Genomic DNA, 20259 nt, shown 5'->3' with positions numbered 1-20259 from the left:
ACAGCGGTTCGAGCTAGTGTCAAGGACCGCGTTTTGGATAAGCTGCCCAGAGGAATATTGAAAGGGGGATTCAGTGGATAAGTGAGCTTTAGGAGATTAGGTAGATGATATTGTCCTTTTTGACTGTTCTTCTGGGCTGCATGATTAAAAAGTTGACCAGAGGGGCTCGAGTAGAGATATCCAAAGGGTGGAGGGGGGAAAAAAAGGAGACGATCGTGGGAAAGTAACAGGTTATCTAAAATACATGCTCAAAACAAAACATGGTATCAACTGCGTATTAAAGGTATATATATATATATCTAACTAGAAAACTCTACGTATCATCGTTCCTCTTATCAAGCACAACGCGTGGGTTGCTACTCATTCAAAGGCTTATCTCAAGCTGTCCTCTTTTTGATAACCCGGTGGAGGACTATGAGTTTGTCTGGCATCAAATCCCTCATATGGGTTCTCTCTACCCGGAGCTGGACTTGCTGGTAATTCAATTCCTGCAGGTCCAGGTGGGGGTGGTACAGGTAATCTTCTGATCATCTTCGAACTGGTTTCACTGGTAGGACTATTGAGTTCATCCGGCTCTAAACTGCCTCTGGGCTTTGTTCCTCTCCTGAAAGCCGCTGCTGAGATCTTACCGCCTCCCGCAGCAGGCATGATAGGTGGAGAAGCCAATGGATCACGATCAATGGTTCCTGTGGGTGTGTAGAATTCGCTTGGTCCGGGTGTGAATGAAGGTCGCATAGGAGGAGGCATTTCGAGTCTTGTAGATGAATTGACTATTTCGTTATGATGCTCGTTGCGATGTTCCACTGGCGGGATTACCGAAGGCTGAATTTCAAGTGGTTGACCTAGTGCATGGGTACCTAAAGGTAAGGCAGGAGCGGAAATTTCGTTGGAGGGTTCGGGTGTATTTCCCCTTTTGACATTGAGTGGTTCCCAAGGACTCGTCAATGAATGCCCATTTCCGTTTCTACTTTCATTTCCATTTTCGTATTCATCTGCATCTGCATGCTGATCTTGGCTTAATTCATCTTCATGAGGATTCGGCAAGACCGTTTCTGAAGTAGGGAAATTTGTTGATGCAGCTTCTTGTTCTTCTTTTTCAGCAGCCTCTTTCCAAGCCTCTTCTTCCCTTTCGAGTTTTTGCCAAGCTTCCTCGGCATCCATAGCTTTCTGTTGTTCGTATTCATAATCATGTTCCCCTGATACATCCGCATCGGGTGTTTGGGGATCGACTGAGGGTTCAGGTACTGAATCACCTCGATTCAAGGGAGGCAACTGTGGTGCCACTGATTCTTGAGTTTGATGATCTTCATGATTGAACATTACTTCTCCGGGAACCTGTGTTCTATGACCACCAAATTCGCTGTAAATGTTCGACTGACCATGTCCAATGCTAGATGCTGGAGCGTAAGGGTTATTTGTTATTCCACCATAAGGATCAGCTGTGTCTAAAGAGAAGTCTCTTCCTTTGCCCTTTTGATCTGGAGATGATACGTTTCCTGGGTAATTGGCGAATTCTTCTGCGGCAGCTATATTGTTTTCATCCCGCTCTCTAGGAAGCGAAGGTGCTCTAAGTGCTTGGTGGAAGGGTGGTTCAGGAAGTCCAGGTGGTTTTGGAGCACTATTCGCAGCGTGGAACTGGACGGTAGAGAGCTGTAGGAAAAGTCAGCTGTCCTCCTCATTACCAAACAGATGAAATAGCTTACACATCGAGTAGCTTCATTTACTGCATTTTCAGTCCTTTCGTAGCCTGTATATGGAGCTCTTCCATATCCGACGGGTGTTTCTTCGAGCGGAACTTCCTCCAGCAAGAGTTTGCCCAGTTCACCAATGATACACATCTTTTCCCCTAGTTCTTCAAGTCCTCCGAATTTGAGAGAGAGGGCTTCTTTGATAATTCTGGTGGGCAAGGATATGTTTTAGCTTATATTCGCGGCAAGGAACGGATAGACGTTGAAACGGATCAGGATGTACAGACGTTGAGGCATATTGACAAGTTGATTCAAGGTAAAGAATGGAATGGTCAAGTCAAGTTAAATTGATAATTTCACTCACTGTCTTTTGAAATCACCGATTTTCGTTTCTTCACTCACGATGTCTTGATCTAAATTTCTCATTTCCATCCTTAATCTTTCCAATAGTTCAGTTTGTTGAGGTAATTGTTTGTTTTCAGGACCCATTTTTGATAATTTTCTCTCTGCGTTATCCGCTTTCGTACCTGTATTTCTTCTCCTTGATCTTATTTCCATTAAACCTTCTTCTCTCTCTCTTATCCTCTTCAAGCAACTTCTCATATTACTTTCATGTTCTACGAATATATTCAATGCTGTCGTCAGGTGATTCAACAACGTTGATGATTGAGTTAAAATATCTTGAAGGTCGGGTCCTTCTTGTATACCATATGGTTGTAATGAATTTGAAGCTTTTTGCGTTTCTACCATAGTGTCAGATTTGATCAGCTGACCATTCTCTGTCTACACTGAGAACATCTTGTCAGCTGAAGACGAACAAATACTCACCAATAGCTAATTTCTCGGCCACTTGCAAAACACCCTTTTCAGTCGCTATTATACTATGAATGAAAAAGAGCCAGCCATCAGCACAAATTCTTCCTCCCTCTTCCTCTTCACGATGTATAAAACCGTTCATAGCCTGTACTCACTCTTGTAAAGCTCTCATATCCTTATTTCCTAAACCAGGTAATATACTTTGATGAGCCAATGTACCTTTTAACTTTTTACCCAGACCATCAAATGCCACTCCTCCACCATTCCCATTCCCATTCCCACCACCACTTCCACTACCACCTCCGAAAGTGTCTCTGGCAGGTGACTCGTCATCTGTATACCTATCGTTATTCCTCGTGGGCGAATTAGGTTCAATGGCTCCAGATACTTTTCTTCCGAAATTCGACAATGAGAATTTCCCAGATGTGTTTCGGAGTGTCATCTTTACTTTTATTTTTCGTGTTTCTTGCCTTGCACTCGATCTCTTTGTTGAATAGGTAGATGAGTGAGTGAGTGATCAGTGTCAAGAAATCATCAGTTGCCAGTGGCAATGTATATGATTATCGTCATGCAAGGTGTATATTTTGTACAACGGAGAGTGAAGTGGAGGCGGTGTAAACAATTCATCCCATGCAACAACGGCGATAAACCGGTATTAACGACATGTGGCACCGTTCTTCGTGTCGTACTCGTACTGTTTGGTTCCTCCTCGTTTCATAAAATCAGTTACGAGTATTCTTAACAAACTCCCACAATTCTCTCTGTCTGCAACATCATTTCACAATCATCGCTATAAAACCAGTCCTCTAGACTTGACTCGTATGCACAAAAGGACATTGGGATTAGAATAAGGGCAAATGCTCCCATTCTCTTCACTTCACAACAATGAAGGTCAAAATTTTACTCCTGCTCAGACACACATACACATAATACACACGATCCATGCTTACCGGGAACAAAGGGATCTTTCCCCCTTCCTTGTTCTCCTTTTTTTGTTTCTCTTTGTCTTTGCAGGAACACACACATATCATTGACAACGCGGCATTCTTGTTGTGTAGGACGAGATTGTGAAGAGACCGTTAGACATCTGACTCTTTCTCATGTACTAACGCTTTTCATTGGTATTTACCCTGATAATCAATTCACTACCTCGTCAAAGCATTCGAATGAGGAGTACATACATCGATCAATGACAGTAAGCTAACCGAAGTCGAACAAGGTTCCTGTAGTGAAACACGAAAGATACTCCGTTTAAATAACGATATCTAGCCTAAACACATCGGCTGTACGGCGGAGCAAAGAGAGATCACATACTACAACAACAACAATATAGCTTGAAACTTTTCATTGTGGAATAAAACTTGACGACGACAATATCCGAATGGAACCGAGCGGCGAATCATCAATACTCACTGTACGAATCAAATTTGATCAGCTTTTAAAACATCAACCCCATCCATCAATTTCTCAACCTCTTCCTCTCTTTTCAATCGTTTCACTTTCCATCTTCTCACTGACAAGTACAAACCTATCAAACAAATCACTTGATTGAATTACCATCATCATCATTACTACTACCACTTCTTGACGACCATACTATCACTCATTACGTCTTGCATTTAGATTAAACAATGGTCAGTGATCATCTCATATTCATCATCCCCATCCAATCGATCACATCTGATACACATTCATCAAAATGAAAGATACTAACGTTCGTTTTGATCCACCACCATCACCAACTCAAATACACCATCCAACAATTGAAAATCGTCGATATCAAATACGATCACCACCACCTTTGATTGGAACTCGATTGCGAAACCCCTTGAACAATCGTTTAATGTCACAAACGACCTGCATCAAACCCACATCTAAAAACAATCTACACCCATCAATGCATTGGCACGATTATTATCCTCCATCACCACTCGATGAAAATACTATCTTACCTAAACCAACCTCTAAAACAAAACTGTATTCCACACAATGGAAACTCGAAAATCAAAAATCAAAAACTAAAAAGGCTTATTACGGTAATCCAATGATGGGTTATGGTGGAATGGGAGGTATGGGTATGTATCCTGGTATGGGTATGGGCGGTATGGGCGGTATGGGCGGTATGGGCATGGGAGGTATGGGTGGCATGGGAGGTATGATGAATCCTATGGGAATGGGTTACGGTATGGGCAGTGGAATGGGTATGATGGGTTATGGAGTGAGCACCTTGTCTCTCGAATGCTTCACTCTTCCTTTCTTTCTTATGGCGAAGAAGCCAAGCTGATGCGACTGATATCGTAGATGCCAAGATATGGAGGGTGAGTTTATGCATATCCTTATCCCTTGCCACTGTCCCTTCTCAAATACCTACTTGATATATCATCGCTGGATCTACCATTCTAACTTCCTTAAATCAGGATGTATGGAGGATATGGGGGATATGGGTAAGTCTTTACTTCAAACCTGAATAATCAAACCACAAGTGCACAAGTGATCGTAACATCGTCAAATTTCATCCGAGAAAATCCTGATCAAACGTTGTCTTACCAATCATCTCATTTAACAGTGGATATCCAGGGTAAGCTAAAACTCACTGTCAACAAGGTAGAGAGTTTAGCTGACTATGTGATACCGGAACAGGATGTGTGACCCTTTAATGGGACAATATGGTGTATGTCTCCCTCACTAATGTCTTTCCTGATACTTCGCGAAGGATGTGAAGATAACCAAGCTGATCACATGAGTATCGTAAATAGGCGCCGTCAGCTGCAAATTTTGTCGACGATAATCCAGATGCTCATCGGTAAGTGCCAACTCCCACACTCCCACACATCTTGGTAGAAGTAAACAGCTGACAGATGTTCGCATTCGGTCGCAGAATCGAACATGCTTATCGTCAATCGGCTCCAGACGCTTACGGTATGTGTATGGGAATGATGGGTGGTGGCATGGGTATCAACAATATACCAGGTAGTCAAGTCATGATGTACGGCAGAGGAATGCCATATAATGTAAGTTGATAGTTTCCTCCACCGTTCAAGACGCAAAAACAGATTGGAAAAAAGGTCTCAATGATCTTCATCAAGTTGACTAAAATACTAATGCGATGGTTGAAATCAGGGCTGGTACGCGTAAATTGTACTTATTTAAACCAATATCCAAGAACACAAATTCCGATCGGTTGGATTGACAAAAGAAATCAAAGAGAATTATGTGTACTTTAGCTGTTCCGCCCTCGAGAAATGAAAGAAAAAGAAAGAGAACGAAGAAAAGGAGGGTAGATTGTACAAAACAACAAAACATCAGACTTTATCGCATATTCTAAGATTTGTTGACTTGGAGAAGAAAGGTTTTGATCCTGTACATTGAAAATAAATAAAGACAGTAAGCGAGAAGGGATGACATGCAATTTGTATCTTATCAATTCTTACATGATTATTTCAAGTCACCGATAGAAGTTTGACCGAGTTAGATTAATTAGTAGAGACATAATAAGGAGTATCATTTGTAGAGACTCAATGAGGAATCTCGGCAATCCATCTTACCTAAGGATTGAATACTCAATTTGACAGAGTGAAAGGGGTCCGTATGTCTGCCAAGTGGGAAGACTCTGCAGCTTACATTGCATCTGAGGAGATGGACACTTGGGTGATGACAAGGTTGAAAGGGAACAGGAAATTCAACTGGAATATCGGTCTCGGTTCAATTAAGAAATTACCTCGACGAAAATCAAGTCACGTTTTGCTCGACGACGCAATCGTAAAAACAGCTGTTCAGAAATGTCGGTGGGGTGATTGACCAATTCTCGCTATGAGATGATATCACAGGATGTAATCGATGCATTTTTGACATTATTACTTGGTTCTCTATCGTGTAAACTGCGAAAAACGAGAAAAATCGAATTATCAGCTGAATCATATCTACTGCCAAAAGGGCCTTGAGAGTAAGCTTACTTGGATATCATCGATTCTCAAAATCAACGCTACTGTCTCAGCTGCCAACTCTAATGCACTAGTTGATACTAATAAAGGTTGAACTACATTTTCTTCAAGAATATTTGAAATAATTCCCTATTCATAATCAACATTTCATTAGTTCCGGTTACATTTTTGATCTGTATTTGTATGAATTATGAAGATGGCCCGAATGGGGTATCGACTTTCACTTTCACTTTCATTGAAAGTTGAGTTTACTCACCTTCTTAACGTTGATACCGGCATTCTTATCTCCCAAAGCATGTTTATTCCTTAATTCAGTCACGATAGCAATAGGATTCAAACCCGCATTTTCAGCCAACGTGGTAGGAATGATTTCTAGAGCTTCAGCGAAAGATTGGAAACAATACGCTTCTTTTCCTTTTAATGTATGGGCGTATTCTGTCAATAATCTTGAAACGTTGATTTCAGGTGCACCTCCTCCTGCGATTAAAGCTCTACATACGCGATATCAGCATTGTCCAGATAATATCGACGGATAAGGTAGAATTCACTCACCTCTTTTTGACTAAACATCTTACGACACACAAAGCATCATGTAAAGATCTTTCACTTTCTTCTAAAACTAATTCGTTTGCACCTGTACAAACTACACTAACAGTTTTACCTGGATTCTTCACACCTGTAACTTTAACTACTTTAGCACCTGCTTGAGAAGTTTCTTCAACTAATTCAGCATAACCTAATTTATCTTCTGTGAAAGCCTCGATATCAGCGACTGGTTTTGCACCTGTTGATTTTGAAATGAAATCGATTTCATCCCTTTCAATATCTTTTATCACTAATATCTTGAGTTTTGCTAGGAAATGTAATGATAGATCTGTGACAGCATCACGGAGGATTGATTTTTGGATTAAAAGGACATTACATCCTGTTTTCTTGATTCTTTTACACAAGTTGAGTAAATACTGTCTTTCTTCTTTGAGGATTTTATCCATTTGTCGATAATCATTCACGACGATTTGGTTGTCCATCTAAGAATCAACGTCAGCTTGATTGGTCTGAAACGCGACAGATAAGAGCAAGCTTACATCAGGCTTGGGACTTGATAATTGGAATTGAATCAAACCAATCTTAGCCTTTTCCATCCTTGTTGGACCACCTGCATTACTCATAGCGATTTGGTTTAACGCTAATCCCTCGATCAATTCCGTATCATCAATAGTACCACCGACTTTCTTGACTATTCTGATATCTCGGAGATCGACGTTATGGGAAGCGGATGATACGAGTCGTGTTACTGCTGATACAGCGATAGGAGCTAAGGTGGAGGAGTATTGAGATACGATCTGTTGATGAGGATATTCATGTAAGCTTTGATCGTCCGACTTGGGACCATAGGGTGGCAGCTTACTTTCGAGTTCAAACTTGTTCTAGCGGCTTTAAGTAAACTTTCTCTATCATTCAAATCTACAGGGATACTCATATCGTTCAAGAATTCAACGGACTTAGTGGCCGCTTTCTGGAATGATTGAGCAACGGTAGTAGGGTGAATACCTAATTAATATCCAAATAGAATTGTTTTTAGCTACGGCTACGATCCAACATCTAGGTGATCTCATGATGACTTACCTTGATTGAGCAGTTTCTCAGCGGCATTTAATAAACTTCCAGCAAGTACGACAACACTGGTTGTTCCGTCTCCAGCTTCGATATCTTGTGCTTGTGACAGTTCGACCAGCTATCAGTGTAAAGCATATTAGCTGAATATACCTACATGATCGTAGGGCTAGTGCAAGCTGACGTACCATTCTAGCGGCAGGATGTAAGACTGCCATATGTTTAAGGATGGTAGCTCCATCATTAGTAATGACTACTTCTCCAGTTGAAGTTTGTATCTGATTGCGTAGGACAACGAGAAAGTGTAATCAGATACTGATTCGTTGGAGAAACACAGGAGTCGAGGTGGAGACTAACCATTTTATCCATTCCTTTAGGTCCTAAACTCGTTCTAACAGCATCGGCAACGGCTATTTGCCAAATGGTGATATCAGCTACAAGAACCTCTATAAGGCGAATGGCTAAGTACCTACCCTTTGCAGCGTTCATGTTTGACAGTCTGACTTCGGTAGGCTTTCCCTACATTTCACATGGATTGTCAGCTTTCACCTGCAGCTGTATTACGTTGGCTTATATAAAGGCTGATCTCACCTTATCTGTGAAAGAGCCATCAGACATGCCCGTTGGGGCAGCAGCAGCAGCAGCAGCAGCAGCCATTGTGACTGTGTTTCCTTGTTTTCTTCTGTTTTATAACAGATCTGGAGAGGAGGAGAGAGTGATTGACAAGGTGAATTTGTCAGAAGAGAATGCTATAGAATATCATGTATCTTTTGGATGAAATGTTGAAATGTCATGCAACTTCGTGTCAAAGCGCGTGGGTGGAGAAGAGCTAAATATCAGATTGGAGGGGGGGGGGTTGGGATAAATTACGATAAATTCATGGATATATTTATTATTGACTTGAGTGTGAGACGCGAACTATCTGATAACTCGACCGCATTCAAGAAGTGTAGAAGCCTCTGTAGGCTTATATCGGAAGCTGTACAAAGTGTCATCTCCTGTCCCTCAAACGATCAATCGACCTGCCACTCCTCCTCCCACGGCTAAACACACAACAGATGGATTGCTCTCTACCTTGACTAGGTTGTTACCATTTACATCTCCTGGACGAATATCAGAAACCAAACTATCTGTTGAAATCGAAGCCGAAGACGACGACGACCAAATACATAGTATCAGTAAAGACTTGGAACAACGTAAAGAAGGAAAGATGGCAGCTCCTGCATCTTCCAGAAAATCGAAATCTGCAGAAAAGGAAGTAGAATCTGAAATAATGGATGTTGATGATCAACCTAACAACGGTGAAGAAGAACAACATCATCTACAACAAGAAGACGACGAGGAAGAGAATGAAGAAGAAGGTGAATATGAAGTTGAAGCTATTGTCGATCATAGACAGAAAAAGGTTAGTAGAGTCCTTTTTTTTTGGCTGAAACAATTCCCTTGAGAATCAAGTAGAGAGAATGGTCTAACTGATATCTTCGTACTTTACCTGCACTGATTCAACTTTCAATTCATCGGATAACAATCGTGAATATCTTTGGCCGTCTTTGGAAATGCTGTACTCACTGCTACCATGACATTTGACAAATAGGGCAGTTTAGCGGGAAAACACGAATGTAAGTTTAGCTAAGAGGAAGGAAAATTCACAGGCTCTTCAGCTGAATGACAAATTAGATCTCGTCTCATGGAAGGGTTATGGACCAGAGCATAATACTTGGGAACCGGAAGATCATGTGTGAGTGTTCAGCGTGATGATTGGGTTTTCTTTTTATTCTAGATATCTATGGGACCTCACTGAAACTTGTTATCTTCCCAATTTTCAGTGCCCATGCAAATGATATCGTTTCGAGATATTGGTCAGGTAAACCTAAGACGACCATTGCTCCACCTAAAGAAAGTAAAAAAAGAGGAAGAGCATCCGCAGGTGCATCCTCAACACCTGTACCTGTATCATCTCAAAAGAATAAATCAGCAAGAACGACCAATGGAAAACGTAAATCCAATTCAAATGGAAATCATAAAGCTGAAGAAGAAGATGAAGAAGAAGTGTGGGAATTTGAGACGACTCATATTGACTCAGCTGCTAAATATGAAGATATACCAGATTGGGAAAATACCGTTCAATCAGTTGATACTATCGATAGAAGCAGTGAAAATGAATTAGTAATTTATCTTACCATGTGAGTTGGACTATTCTTAATGACTGAAATGCTTGTTTTTCCTTTGTGCAAAATGAGATATGCTGATCATATCTTTGATTTGATAATTGGAATGGATAGGGTCGGTGGTGAACGAGTCGCTTTACCTACTGAAGTAGCTTATCTGAGATGTCCACAAAAGGTTAGTTAGCTTGTGTCTTTATGTTTAAAAATTTTAAAAATTGTTGGTCTCAAGGGGATTAGCTCATTTTTCGCATTTGCAGATATTGAAATTCTACGAAAAACACCTCAAGTACGTGTCATATATGATATTCCATAAATTATCTTTCCGCTAACGTTGTCGTGTACAGATGGAAGGCATCGCCATAGATGATTCTACCTATTTTATTCTGACGAATTTGTATATCTACCAAAAATAATGGTATACTGTCTGAGCGACTTCACCGATAACCTTCCTATCGTTTCCCTGGGTTTCGTTCGAACTTCAGATGCGGGTTATCGCTGCACCCCAATCTCAGTCTTGTCTTGGGAGTTTATTGCTGTGTGATTCCAATAATTTTCCTTTTCCCCCCACGTTTCTGTTTTTTCTGGATACATAGTTATTACTATGATGTTAGATCGAAATTTTATATGACATAATGAATTCGAAGCACGTTCAACTTTGTACATCGCATTTGACGATCAGCTTCTTTCTGAGTGATCCCAGAGACCCTTCCAAATGACTGATGGTATCTCTATCTTGTCTCGTAGTATTAATTCTGAAACGGAAGCGATAGCTGTGCTGTTGTCATCGTTGACCGAACAACGCCATAGGTCAATGCGTTAAATAGGGAAAAAGCATTGATCTTGATCGGACTATTTCTACACGAATGGCTGAAATCGCTATGAGATTTATTGGAAATGCATAGACCGAGGCTATTATCACCGACAATGTAGATGATCCACAAAGATCTCTAGGCTGTCCAATCCCAGAATAACTGCTGAAAGGACTTGTATCTAGGCTATTTCAAAATATACACACAAGTAGATCAGGTTCAATGGTGCTGTATCGGATCAAGAAGGAACGCCCAAAGCCCAAAGGCGCATGCACCACGGAAACATGGATCTGGTAATTTACCTCCTGTACAAGTACTGTACAGCCTTCAGGTGTTTGTTCGTTCATCAAGCACAAAGCGGTCGTGATACGACAATACCGCTCATTCGTGCAATCAAGTGCCATTTGTTCTCATCATTCAGACCCGTTCCAGGAGAGCTGTACCACAGGAAAAAGTTCACAAGACATAAAAGGTATTTCTCACGTCAGTATAATACATTCCTTTAAGCTTCACACAGCATTACCATATGTTATTTACATCAACATCAGAATATCGAAAGATCACAACATCACAACATCACAACTCCTTTGTGATTCTTTCCGAATCCACGAGGACCGTTCATTGCCAGAGTAAACAAGATATAACGCATTCAAAATAATAAGCAGTAAGACCATTCAGCGACTCTTTCATCGCCCCAATCAATTTCAAACATCAAGACTACTCCGCCTCCTACGCTGCCCTCTCATAGATTTTCTTTATACCTTCTTTCATCAAAAAAGAGATCTTGAATTATTGGTCGGTTCAAGGGGAAGCGAATTGGATCCCGAAACTTTCCATCGATAAGCTGTACTTTGGACATAGCCTGATATCGTGTGAATAGAGTGGATCTTTGAGATCGATACAATATAAAGGGCTCAGCTTGCTTAAGCAATCAATGTTTTTATACCTAAAATAATAAGTCCTCTTACGAAAATTATAAAGTAAAATCGCAATCAACCCACTTGTAGTCATTGAGAGGTTTGGTAAAGATCCATCCACATCAATCTAACACAGCTTGAATCGAACACTAGGTCCAACACATACGTCAACTTATCAGTGAGTTCTTTTTATTTACATAAAGGTGGTTCTCTCCTTTCCAAGTTTCACTACAACTTTTACTATATCTCCTTTATCAATTTTTCGTCATTTGGTTATTCGGTTGCCCCTCATACACTTTCGGACTTTGTTTGTCTCGCGTTTGATCTTTTTGAAAAGAAAGGAGTTCTCATACATGCAGTACAGGATGTATCCTGATCTCTCGTCATGCGAGGAAAGTGTGAGTAGATGGAAGGCGAACAGAAAGAAGAGGCCGTGTGTTCAGGATTGTCTGTAATCCGCAGTCAAAAAGAGAAAATCATTCATTCCTCATTTCTTCTTTCTCTTATCTTATCTTTTCTACACATATAAAGTTTCCTCTTCACGTACCTTATTCGTTTCGTACCTCACCATCCTCATCCCTCATCCACACCAAATATATCTAATCTATCATTTCCATCACAACACATTGACGAAAAGACCATACATACTGATCCTTACGACAATTATATAACACTAGCTTCTTCTTACCGGCCATACATCATCATAATGCGAAGCTTCACTTTACTTGCAATTTTGGTCACCTTAACATCACACCTTATTGTTGCCCAATCGTCAGACGATAACGATCCTTCAGACGTTTTGAAAGATCTTTGGGGAAATATACTTGCAGAGTCAGTCATCTTACGTTTCCTCTCAAATTTCTACGATTATGGTCAAATTTGGCAAAAGCTAAAAGACGACTTATATCATCTTAGTGTCTCGGGCACCAAATCGAATGATCAACCCCTTCCTCAGACTAGTGCCACTTCTGATCCTCAAACTTTTATCCTTTCTAGTGATTTCGAAATCACAAATGTGCCTGTGAGTGTTTTCGCTTCTGATACGAAATGCAGCATTGTGTGTAGATGAATACTCTTATACGATGGGTAACTTGCTGACAATCTGGCGTACACATAGCAAGTGCGAGAGTATAATTTCGAAATTGGGTATGTCAGTCTGTTATTCTTCTTGTGGAAACTTTACTTTATCAAGTGGCTGACTCGTCGGGCTACGTTATATGTCTTACTGTAGTATGGCTACCGCTAATCCCGATGGCTACACGAGACAAGTATATACCATCAATAACCAATTTCCGGCTCCATTGATAGAAGCCAACACTGGCGATACAGTTCGAGTACACGTGAAGAATAGTTTAGATATTCCTCAGACTATTCGTGAGTTTATCGTTAGGTTAGCTTTGGAATACTATGTTGATGAATAGTATATTGCTGCTCATGATTTTCTTCCAGATTGGCATGGTATCTCTCAAAATGGCACCAATCTCATGGATGGTGTACCCGGTGTGACTCAGGTGAGTTAAACCTAAGCCCTGAAGATACTAATCCACCACACGGAAAGACGAGACAGCTAATCAAGTAATTCGGACGTGGACAGTGCCCGATCCCCCCTGGAGGAAGCTTCACATACGAGTTTCCAATCGTCCAGCAATATGGAACATATTGGTATCACTCGCATTTCGCAAATACGATGGCAGATGGTATTGTTGGACCGTAAGTTCGTACGTCAAGCTAAATCCGAAATTGCTAAATGAGCAAACCCCTCAACGATCATCTCTTGCAGGTTAATCGTACACTCTCCCGATGATCCATTGCAGAGAGGTCGGGATTATGATGAAGAAAGGGTCTTGTTAGTCACCAACTGGATGTGAGTAGGAAGCTACCGTGTTCGTTTCTGAGGAAAGAGACATCAGCTGAGGATTTTCCTATTCAAGGCATGATCAATCGACAGATATCGTAGCTGCTCTCAGAACAAAAGAAGGTTACAGAGGTGTGAGTCTCATCTCTCTCACAGATTCTTCACTTGAATGTGTCACAGTACTGATCTTTCATGGATCTGTATTGTAGACTTTAGCCGCTCCTAAAGGAGATTCCATCCTCATCAACCAGGTTGTAAGTCTGTGTAGAGATAACACGACAGACTCATGGTGATAATCGCTGATATTGATCTTTGAAACAGGGGAAGGCAAATTGTTCAGATTCAAACTACCCTTCAGGAGCAGAATGTTCACCTCCTCCAGAAACAGTAATCACCGTTCCAGTGAACAAATTACTCCGATTCCGTATCATCAATACAGGTGCACATTCATTGTTGCGAATCTCAATTGATAAGCATGAATTTGAAGTGGTTGAAGTCGACACTGATCCGATCTTCGGTCCGACATTACATGAACTTCCTATTGCTCCTGCACAAAGATATTCGATATTGGTCAATACTACTCAGGGAGAAGCAGGTGATAAGTTCTGGTTGAGAGCCAACGTGGCCGTTGGATGTATGGATAAAATCAGACAAGAAGGTCTAGCCGTTTTCAAGTATCAGGAGGAAGGAGATGCGGAAGATGATGGAGGATTACCTACCACTGACGCTTGGTGAGCTCTATAAACACTGAACGTCGAAAACATAATTGATTATCTCTGATAATAGGGGTGACCTCGCTGCCTTCGATTCACCGTGTCGTGACTTGGACATGGACCATACATTGTCGTGAGTATCATTTGTATTTCAGGATTCGTCGCATGAGACACGCGGAAATTGCTTACTTGAATGCTGTTACTTAGACCAAGAGAAGCCATCGACGCTTTTACCGCTCCTTTGCTTACAAAATCGCTTTCTAGTAAATTTGGGACTTTCCTTGGAATGAACGGGAAAAACATCACCGGCTTTGTCAGTATCTTGTATTTTAGGGTACAACAGACCAAGTTCAGCTAATATCATATACAATTCCATAGGCATTCAATAACATCACATTCCAAAACCAGATATACGATCCCGTTTTAGCTACAGTGCAGAATACTGGTAATTACACTTCACCCAATGTCGCCACTGTGGTATTTGACGTTGATGGATATGTGGACTTGATCCTGAATAACCTTGATGGAGGTATTGATCATCCTTATCATTTACATGGAAACGAATTCCAATTGATTAAACGTGGCGATGGTAATGTAACATCGGAAGAAGTTCAATCTATGAATTTGACAGCTACCAATCCATTAAGAAGAGATACAATTTTCATACCTGGAAACTCATATGCTGTCTTGAGGGTTAGAACTGATAATCCTGGTGTATGGGCTCTACATTGTCATATAGGCTGGCATCTTGCTGTTGGTAAAGTAAGTATCGACGATCTCCCTTCCTCCCATCCTTTCGGCTGAGAGTAAATGTTATATGCTGATGATCATTGAATATAGTTGGCAACTATGATCGTTAGACCTAAAGATATACAATCCTTCGCTCAACCTGACGAATGGACCGGAGTGAGTACTTATATGCCTCGCAAAGAGGAATGAGTAGCTGAACGGCCAATTTCTTGATCTATTTCGTAGTTGTGCGCAGGCCAAAACTCGACTCAAGAGGGTCCTGCTAAGAGGTTATTCGATGCACCTGCCAACGCAGGAATATCGAGAAAAATTGAGAGTGAAATCATTGCTCGAAGGGGTCCCAAAGAAGTGTAAACTTCATGACTCGTGGGTTGTGGTGAGACAAGGAAGACCCGAAATAAAAGAAAGGGGGGAGTTGATCGTTGATAGTGCTGTGAGAGGGTCGTTATTTCGCTGATCGATAGAAAAGGACACTCGATACATTCATTGGTACAGGCAAGATCCGTAATTTGGTATAATTTTGTTCTTGTTTCTTCACGTAATTTCGTATCTGACTTGATAAGGACGATTTCCATAACCTGCATTGTATATCCTCCATGGTCTCTTATAGTGGATGAACATCCTCTTGCGATGGACCGTGCGAATGATACGATATCTGATATCTTCGTAATCAGATCGAATTGTGCCTGGATCTGAGACTCGGCATAACCGCCTTCGGGCATTGATATCGGAGATATAACAAAATACTCCATCGTCATCTCCGCGTTGTTTCGCATGTGACCCTCGGTCATCATTGTTATGAAAGTAACCCACTCCTCAAGGTATATATATAAAGGATGATATCCAACAGCACAAATCATGTCGGAGCTTCATCTCCAAAACAACTTATTACTTGTGATTATTGCAAGGCTCAAACGCCAATTGCGTTAATCCGTTTCATACAAAGAACCCTTTTGAACAAAGATACCGCTTTATCATTGTCATAAAACCCATTCAACATGAAAGTATTCGTCACTGGTGGTTCAGGCTGGGTAGGGAAGCACGTCGTACCAGAGTTGATCGCTCATGGGCATAAGGTATTAGCACTAGCTAGATCTAACGATGCTGTGAGTTCAACATCCATATATGTATCCTTGTATCACATAATACAATCACATCTTTCCGGTATTGTGTCATCGAGTTTAAGAAGCTTATGTCTCTTCAATGGGTCTTACGTAAACAGGCCAAAGCACTCGAAGGACAAGGTGCTCAAGTCGTTCGGGGGACCCTGGAAGATATTGATATCCTACAAAGCTCAGCCAAAGATTCGGATGCGGTGATTCATTTAGCTTATATCCACGACTTTGCTAATTTTGCTGGCAAACCTGCTCAAGGTGAGTCATGATTTTCATGATCTAGGGGATACCTTTTGAGGATGAATGTCTTACTAATTATATAACGTTAATCCGATCGATATGTATAGTCGATTTCGCAGCTGTCAAAGCGCTCTGTTCCGCACTGGCAGGGACCAACAAGCCATTCGTCGGAACATCAGGTCTTGTCGGACTAGGCGGTGAACAAAATGAAACTGATAAAGCTGGAGGTGGACAAAGACAAGAATCAGAAGATATAGCATTTTCTTTCACTTCCAAAGGACTTCGACCCATCGTTATAAGATTAGCACCTTGCGTACACGGTGATGGCGATTGGGGATTCATAGTGTTTTTAACTAAAATCGCTAAAGAAAAAGGTCATACAGCTTACATCGATAAAGGTGATAATGAATGGGTCGGAGTACACGTTAAAGATGCTGCGAAATTATATAGATTAGTGATTGAGAATCAAAGTATTCCAGGAGGAACAGCGTTGCACGCTGCCGAACCAAAAGGTCTCAAATTCAAACAAGTTAGTGAAATAATCAATAAGAAATTGGATCTCAAGGAAGAACCTAAAAGCGTTTCGGGAGATCAAGCAGGTGAATATTTCGGTTTTATGAAACACTTCGCTGGTGGTAATACTCAACCAAAAACGCAAATTACAAAAAATCTTACTGGATGGGAACTCACTGAGAAAACTCTAGAAGAAGATTTGGAAACTGGTACGTACTTTGATTAGAAAATTCATTTGGCGTATCTATATAGTAAGGTAGCTAGGTGTTATGAATATCGTTTGAATGATAATACATTTTTTTCACACAACACCGATCAGTTCGTCTTGACCCAGTTCCTTGATTTTCGCACATGGCCAAGACGGCTTTTGATCCGCATGCTTCGATGCGACTTGTGGAAGTGAATATACACAGCTTTTCCCATCGTATTATAATAGCGTTTCTGGTAATGTGGCGTTAGTGTAGATGTTGTGTGTGTGCGTGTATGTGTGTGGATTTGATGGTTGTCACGCAATTGCACAGGATATCCGGGATGTATTAGGACCGAGCACTATCACTCAAGCGAATAAGCCCCTTCATTTTCGTTCAATTCCCCCATCTCATCTCATCTCATCTCATCATGTTTCTAGACGCTCAATATACGTCTCGACTGACAGAATGGTAAAGACAATGCTCAACGAGAAAAAAGCTTGGAAAAGATGAAACACAACAATCAAGGGACATACCACGTTATTGCACTATGAAATTAACCTTAAAATATGAAATTCCTCCGATAGAGAAATCGTGGTTTTATTAGCTTTTTTGTTCGCTCTTCTCCGTATTTCCCCTTTACGCGTTTGACATTGTTCTTTGTTCCCACGTCTTTCTTCTTTCTCTTTCTCCCAACCGGTCCTTTTGTTCAATTCCATCGTGTGAGCAGTTGGCTCGTAATAGGAAAGGCATGGAAGTCATAACCGGAATATGAAGAGTGAGTCTTTCCACTCGTTCTTTGCTTGCATGAGCTCTTGCCAGCTGATACAAATCACCATTGTTCGATTTAGAATTTGCGAATTGATAAAGAACAATGCGAGGTGAAAGAATGATGGACGATTGTATGCAGATCTATATTCAAGTACTGTGCACTTCACGTTTCAGGTACAATAAATGTAGCAGGAAACTATCTGAAAAACACAGATTGTCTATTGTTCGGTTCATGACCCTTCCTCTTCTTTTATACTTCCTCTCTGTCCGTTACCGTTGGCTTGAGGACTCATTGTGGAGCACAAAGAATTCTGTTATATCGGAAAGACGCATAAAAGTAATGGCAATACCAAGTAATTCATCGTGAGTCCCTTAAGATCCTTCGATCAATTTCAGATTCCCAGCAGAAAGTAGACATAATAGGAAGCTCATCTCACATTCATCATCTCAGATTCAGATCTTGCGCTTCATCGGAGGTTCAATTACGTGTCTCGGACATTGTCACTTTGAAAACAATGAATCTTATCAATCGACATCAAACAAAGGGGGCTAGTGATCATTCAGAACTTACGACGATTTCTTTTTTGTATTTCCAAAAGACAATAAGACAATAGATCAGAAATAATAATAATTGATCTTATTTTCGCTTTCTTCATTGTTAGCTCTCCTTTGGAATCCTTCGGAGTACGTCCCTTCCGAACGCCACGTAAAACCACTATGATGGACTGGTACCTTTTCATTAGCTTTAGCTACACACTGGAGCACCTAAACTCCTTCAGTCCTACCTATTGTTCCAGAGAGGAGAGAAAGGCAAAAGATGAGATTCATGATACACACAAAACCAGGGGTAAAAAGAAATTGTTCTTCTACTTCTTCGACATCCCTGAGTACACAATGAAATCCTGGTCTACACACTTGGGTGTATTCTCAATTCTGAGGGCAAAGGAGAGGGAGGGGGAGAAACCACAACTACAAACGCCAAAAGGATACTACACCTCCTTCGATTACAATAATGTGGGACCTTTTGTCCCCCAAAACAAAACCTAAACCCAAAGGCAAAGGCAAAAGGCACAGAATCCGAAGCTCACGATCCGAGATTTATTGTTGATTGATTGATGATTGAAGGGGATGAAAGAGCGGATAGGATATAGTGGAGCTAGAATAACCTCGTCAGAAAAAGGCTTGATTGTCCTTTAATACCTAAGGATGATGAACGGTATATCAGCAAGTCAGACGCGCAACAAGATAATTATGGAAGACCTTTTGTAAATGGTTAAAGGTGAGTTTGACAAATTGCTCCATTGTTCTTCAAACTCATCGACACCCCCCTTCAATTGAAATCAGAATCAAAATCATTGTTATCCTCTACACCAACTGACTAGTATCAGATACATAATTACAACAATAGTCTTCTAACATCGTTTCTTGTTGTTTCTAATTTCTTCATCTCAATCACTCAATCATTCCCTCTCCCCTTCTTCTCAATATTCTCCATTGTGCTTTGTTCTCCGTACTCTCGCCCTCGGTCCACTCGTCTGTGCTCTGCATACAACGCAACACTCCTCACACTCATTTGGACAAAATACCTCAGCTTAGTGTATCAATTTCTCCAAACCGTAAGCACAATTCTAGATGAGCTGGAAAGACTGAAACCATATGCTAACGTTCTCACTATCGCTATTCTCATCTTCATGTCATAAACTCAATCACAATGACGAATATACCCTGCACATCCTTTGGTCGTCATGGACCCTTTGATGGCATCTCTCTTTCCCTAATTTCCCTGTTATCGCCCCACTCTAAATTGAACTTCCTTCCTTGACAACGATCACTCCCTTTCGGTCAGCACTCCAATTCTTGACCGGCAGACCGATAGCAGTCAAGGAAAGAAAATACCCAATCCCAAGTAATTTGCACGTGCGTGTGTTCTTCGTAGGTCTCGTTCGTAGATCTCGTTTCAAGCCCATCCAGCTTGAAGCAAAATCTCAATCAAATGGTTGAAATTTCTGGTTGGGTGAATCCGTCAAATCTGATTGCTAATCTCTGTCTTCCCTTTGGCTTGTTGGTAACAGTTTCTGTCTTGTCGCGGTGAACCCTTTTTGAGAGTACCTCCGCGTGACCGATATTTTCACCATCAAAATATCACCATCACCATCAAACA

General features: G+C 41.0%; 6 protein-coding genes across 6 annotated transcripts; 4 read left to right on the top strand and 2 right to left on the bottom strand.

The window, feature by feature from the left end:
• Positions 1–372: 372 nt before the first annotated feature.
• IL334_005642 (uncharacterized protein) lies at positions 373–2946 on the bottom strand (the record flags this gene model as incomplete). The annotated part of the gene is made up of 6 exons (XM_062937351.1): positions 373–1650; positions 1704–1896; positions 2053–2431; positions 2517–2569; positions 2660–2756; positions 2805–2946. The coding sequence occupies 6 exons, from the start codon at positions 2944–2946 to the stop codon at positions 373–375; spliced, it is 2142 nt and encodes a 713-aa protein (XP_062793402.1).
• A 1257-nt stretch (positions 2947–4203) lies between these two features.
• On the top strand, positions 4204–5639 carry IL334_005641 (uncharacterized protein; the record flags this gene model as incomplete). Its single annotated transcript, XM_062937350.1, has 8 exons — positions 4204–4722; positions 4806–4822; positions 4922–4948; positions 5071–5082; positions 5145–5175; positions 5261–5307; positions 5383–5515; positions 5625–5639. The coding sequence occupies 8 exons, from the start codon at positions 4204–4206 to the stop codon at positions 5637–5639; spliced, it is 801 nt and encodes a 266-aa protein (XP_062793401.1).
• Positions 5640–6370: 731 nt separating this feature from the next.
• On the bottom strand, positions 6371–8716 carry IL334_005640 (T-complex protein 1 subunit delta; the record flags this gene model as incomplete). The annotated part of the gene is made up of 11 exons (XM_062937349.1): positions 6371–6382; positions 6458–6574; positions 6702–6936; positions 6998–7473; positions 7531–7788; positions 7854–7996; positions 8072–8180; positions 8248–8337; positions 8417–8469; positions 8533–8578; positions 8651–8716. 11 exons carry the CDS (start codon positions 8714–8716, stop codon positions 6371–6373), a joined length of 1605 nt encoding a protein of 534 aa, XP_062793400.1.
• Positions 8717–9269: 553 nt separating this feature from the next.
• IL334_005639 (uncharacterized protein) lies at positions 9270–10590 on the top strand (the record flags this gene model as incomplete). The annotated part of the gene is made up of 7 exons (XM_062937348.1): positions 9270–9464; positions 9654–9678; positions 9737–9797; positions 9886–10242; positions 10342–10402; positions 10485–10513; positions 10572–10590. 7 exons carry the CDS (start codon positions 9270–9272, stop codon positions 10588–10590), a joined length of 747 nt encoding a protein of 248 aa, XP_062793399.1.
• Positions 10591–12659: 2069 nt separating this feature from the next.
• Positions 12660–15625, top strand: IL334_005638 (uncharacterized protein; the record flags this gene model as incomplete). Its single annotated transcript, XM_062937347.1, has 15 exons — positions 12660–12784; positions 12869–12974; positions 13071–13099; positions 13185–13327; positions 13403–13464; positions 13548–13663; positions 13734–13817; positions 13885–13942; positions 14018–14062; positions 14130–14539; positions 14595–14654; positions 14729–14834; positions 14900–15283; positions 15362–15427; positions 15497–15625. The coding sequence occupies 15 exons, from the start codon at positions 12660–12662 to the stop codon at positions 15623–15625; spliced, it is 1923 nt and encodes a 640-aa protein (XP_062793398.1).
• Positions 15626–16269: 644 nt separating this feature from the next.
• On the top strand, positions 16270–17365 carry IL334_005637 (uncharacterized protein; the record flags this gene model as incomplete). The annotated part of the gene is made up of 3 exons (XM_062937346.1): positions 16270–16377; positions 16494–16644; positions 16734–17365. The coding sequence occupies 3 exons, from the start codon at positions 16270–16272 to the stop codon at positions 17363–17365; spliced, it is 891 nt and encodes a 296-aa protein (XP_062793397.1).
• Positions 17366–20259: the final 2894 nt, after the last annotated feature.

Source organism: Kwoniella shivajii, chromosome 7, assembly GCF_035658355.1.
Source record: "Kwoniella shivajii chromosome 7, complete sequence".
In the NCBI taxonomy this organism is placed as follows: domain Eukaryota; kingdom Fungi; phylum Basidiomycota; class Tremellomycetes; order Tremellales; family Cryptococcaceae; genus Kwoniella; species Kwoniella shivajii.
This window is presented reverse-complemented; position numbering and strand designations above follow the sequence as displayed.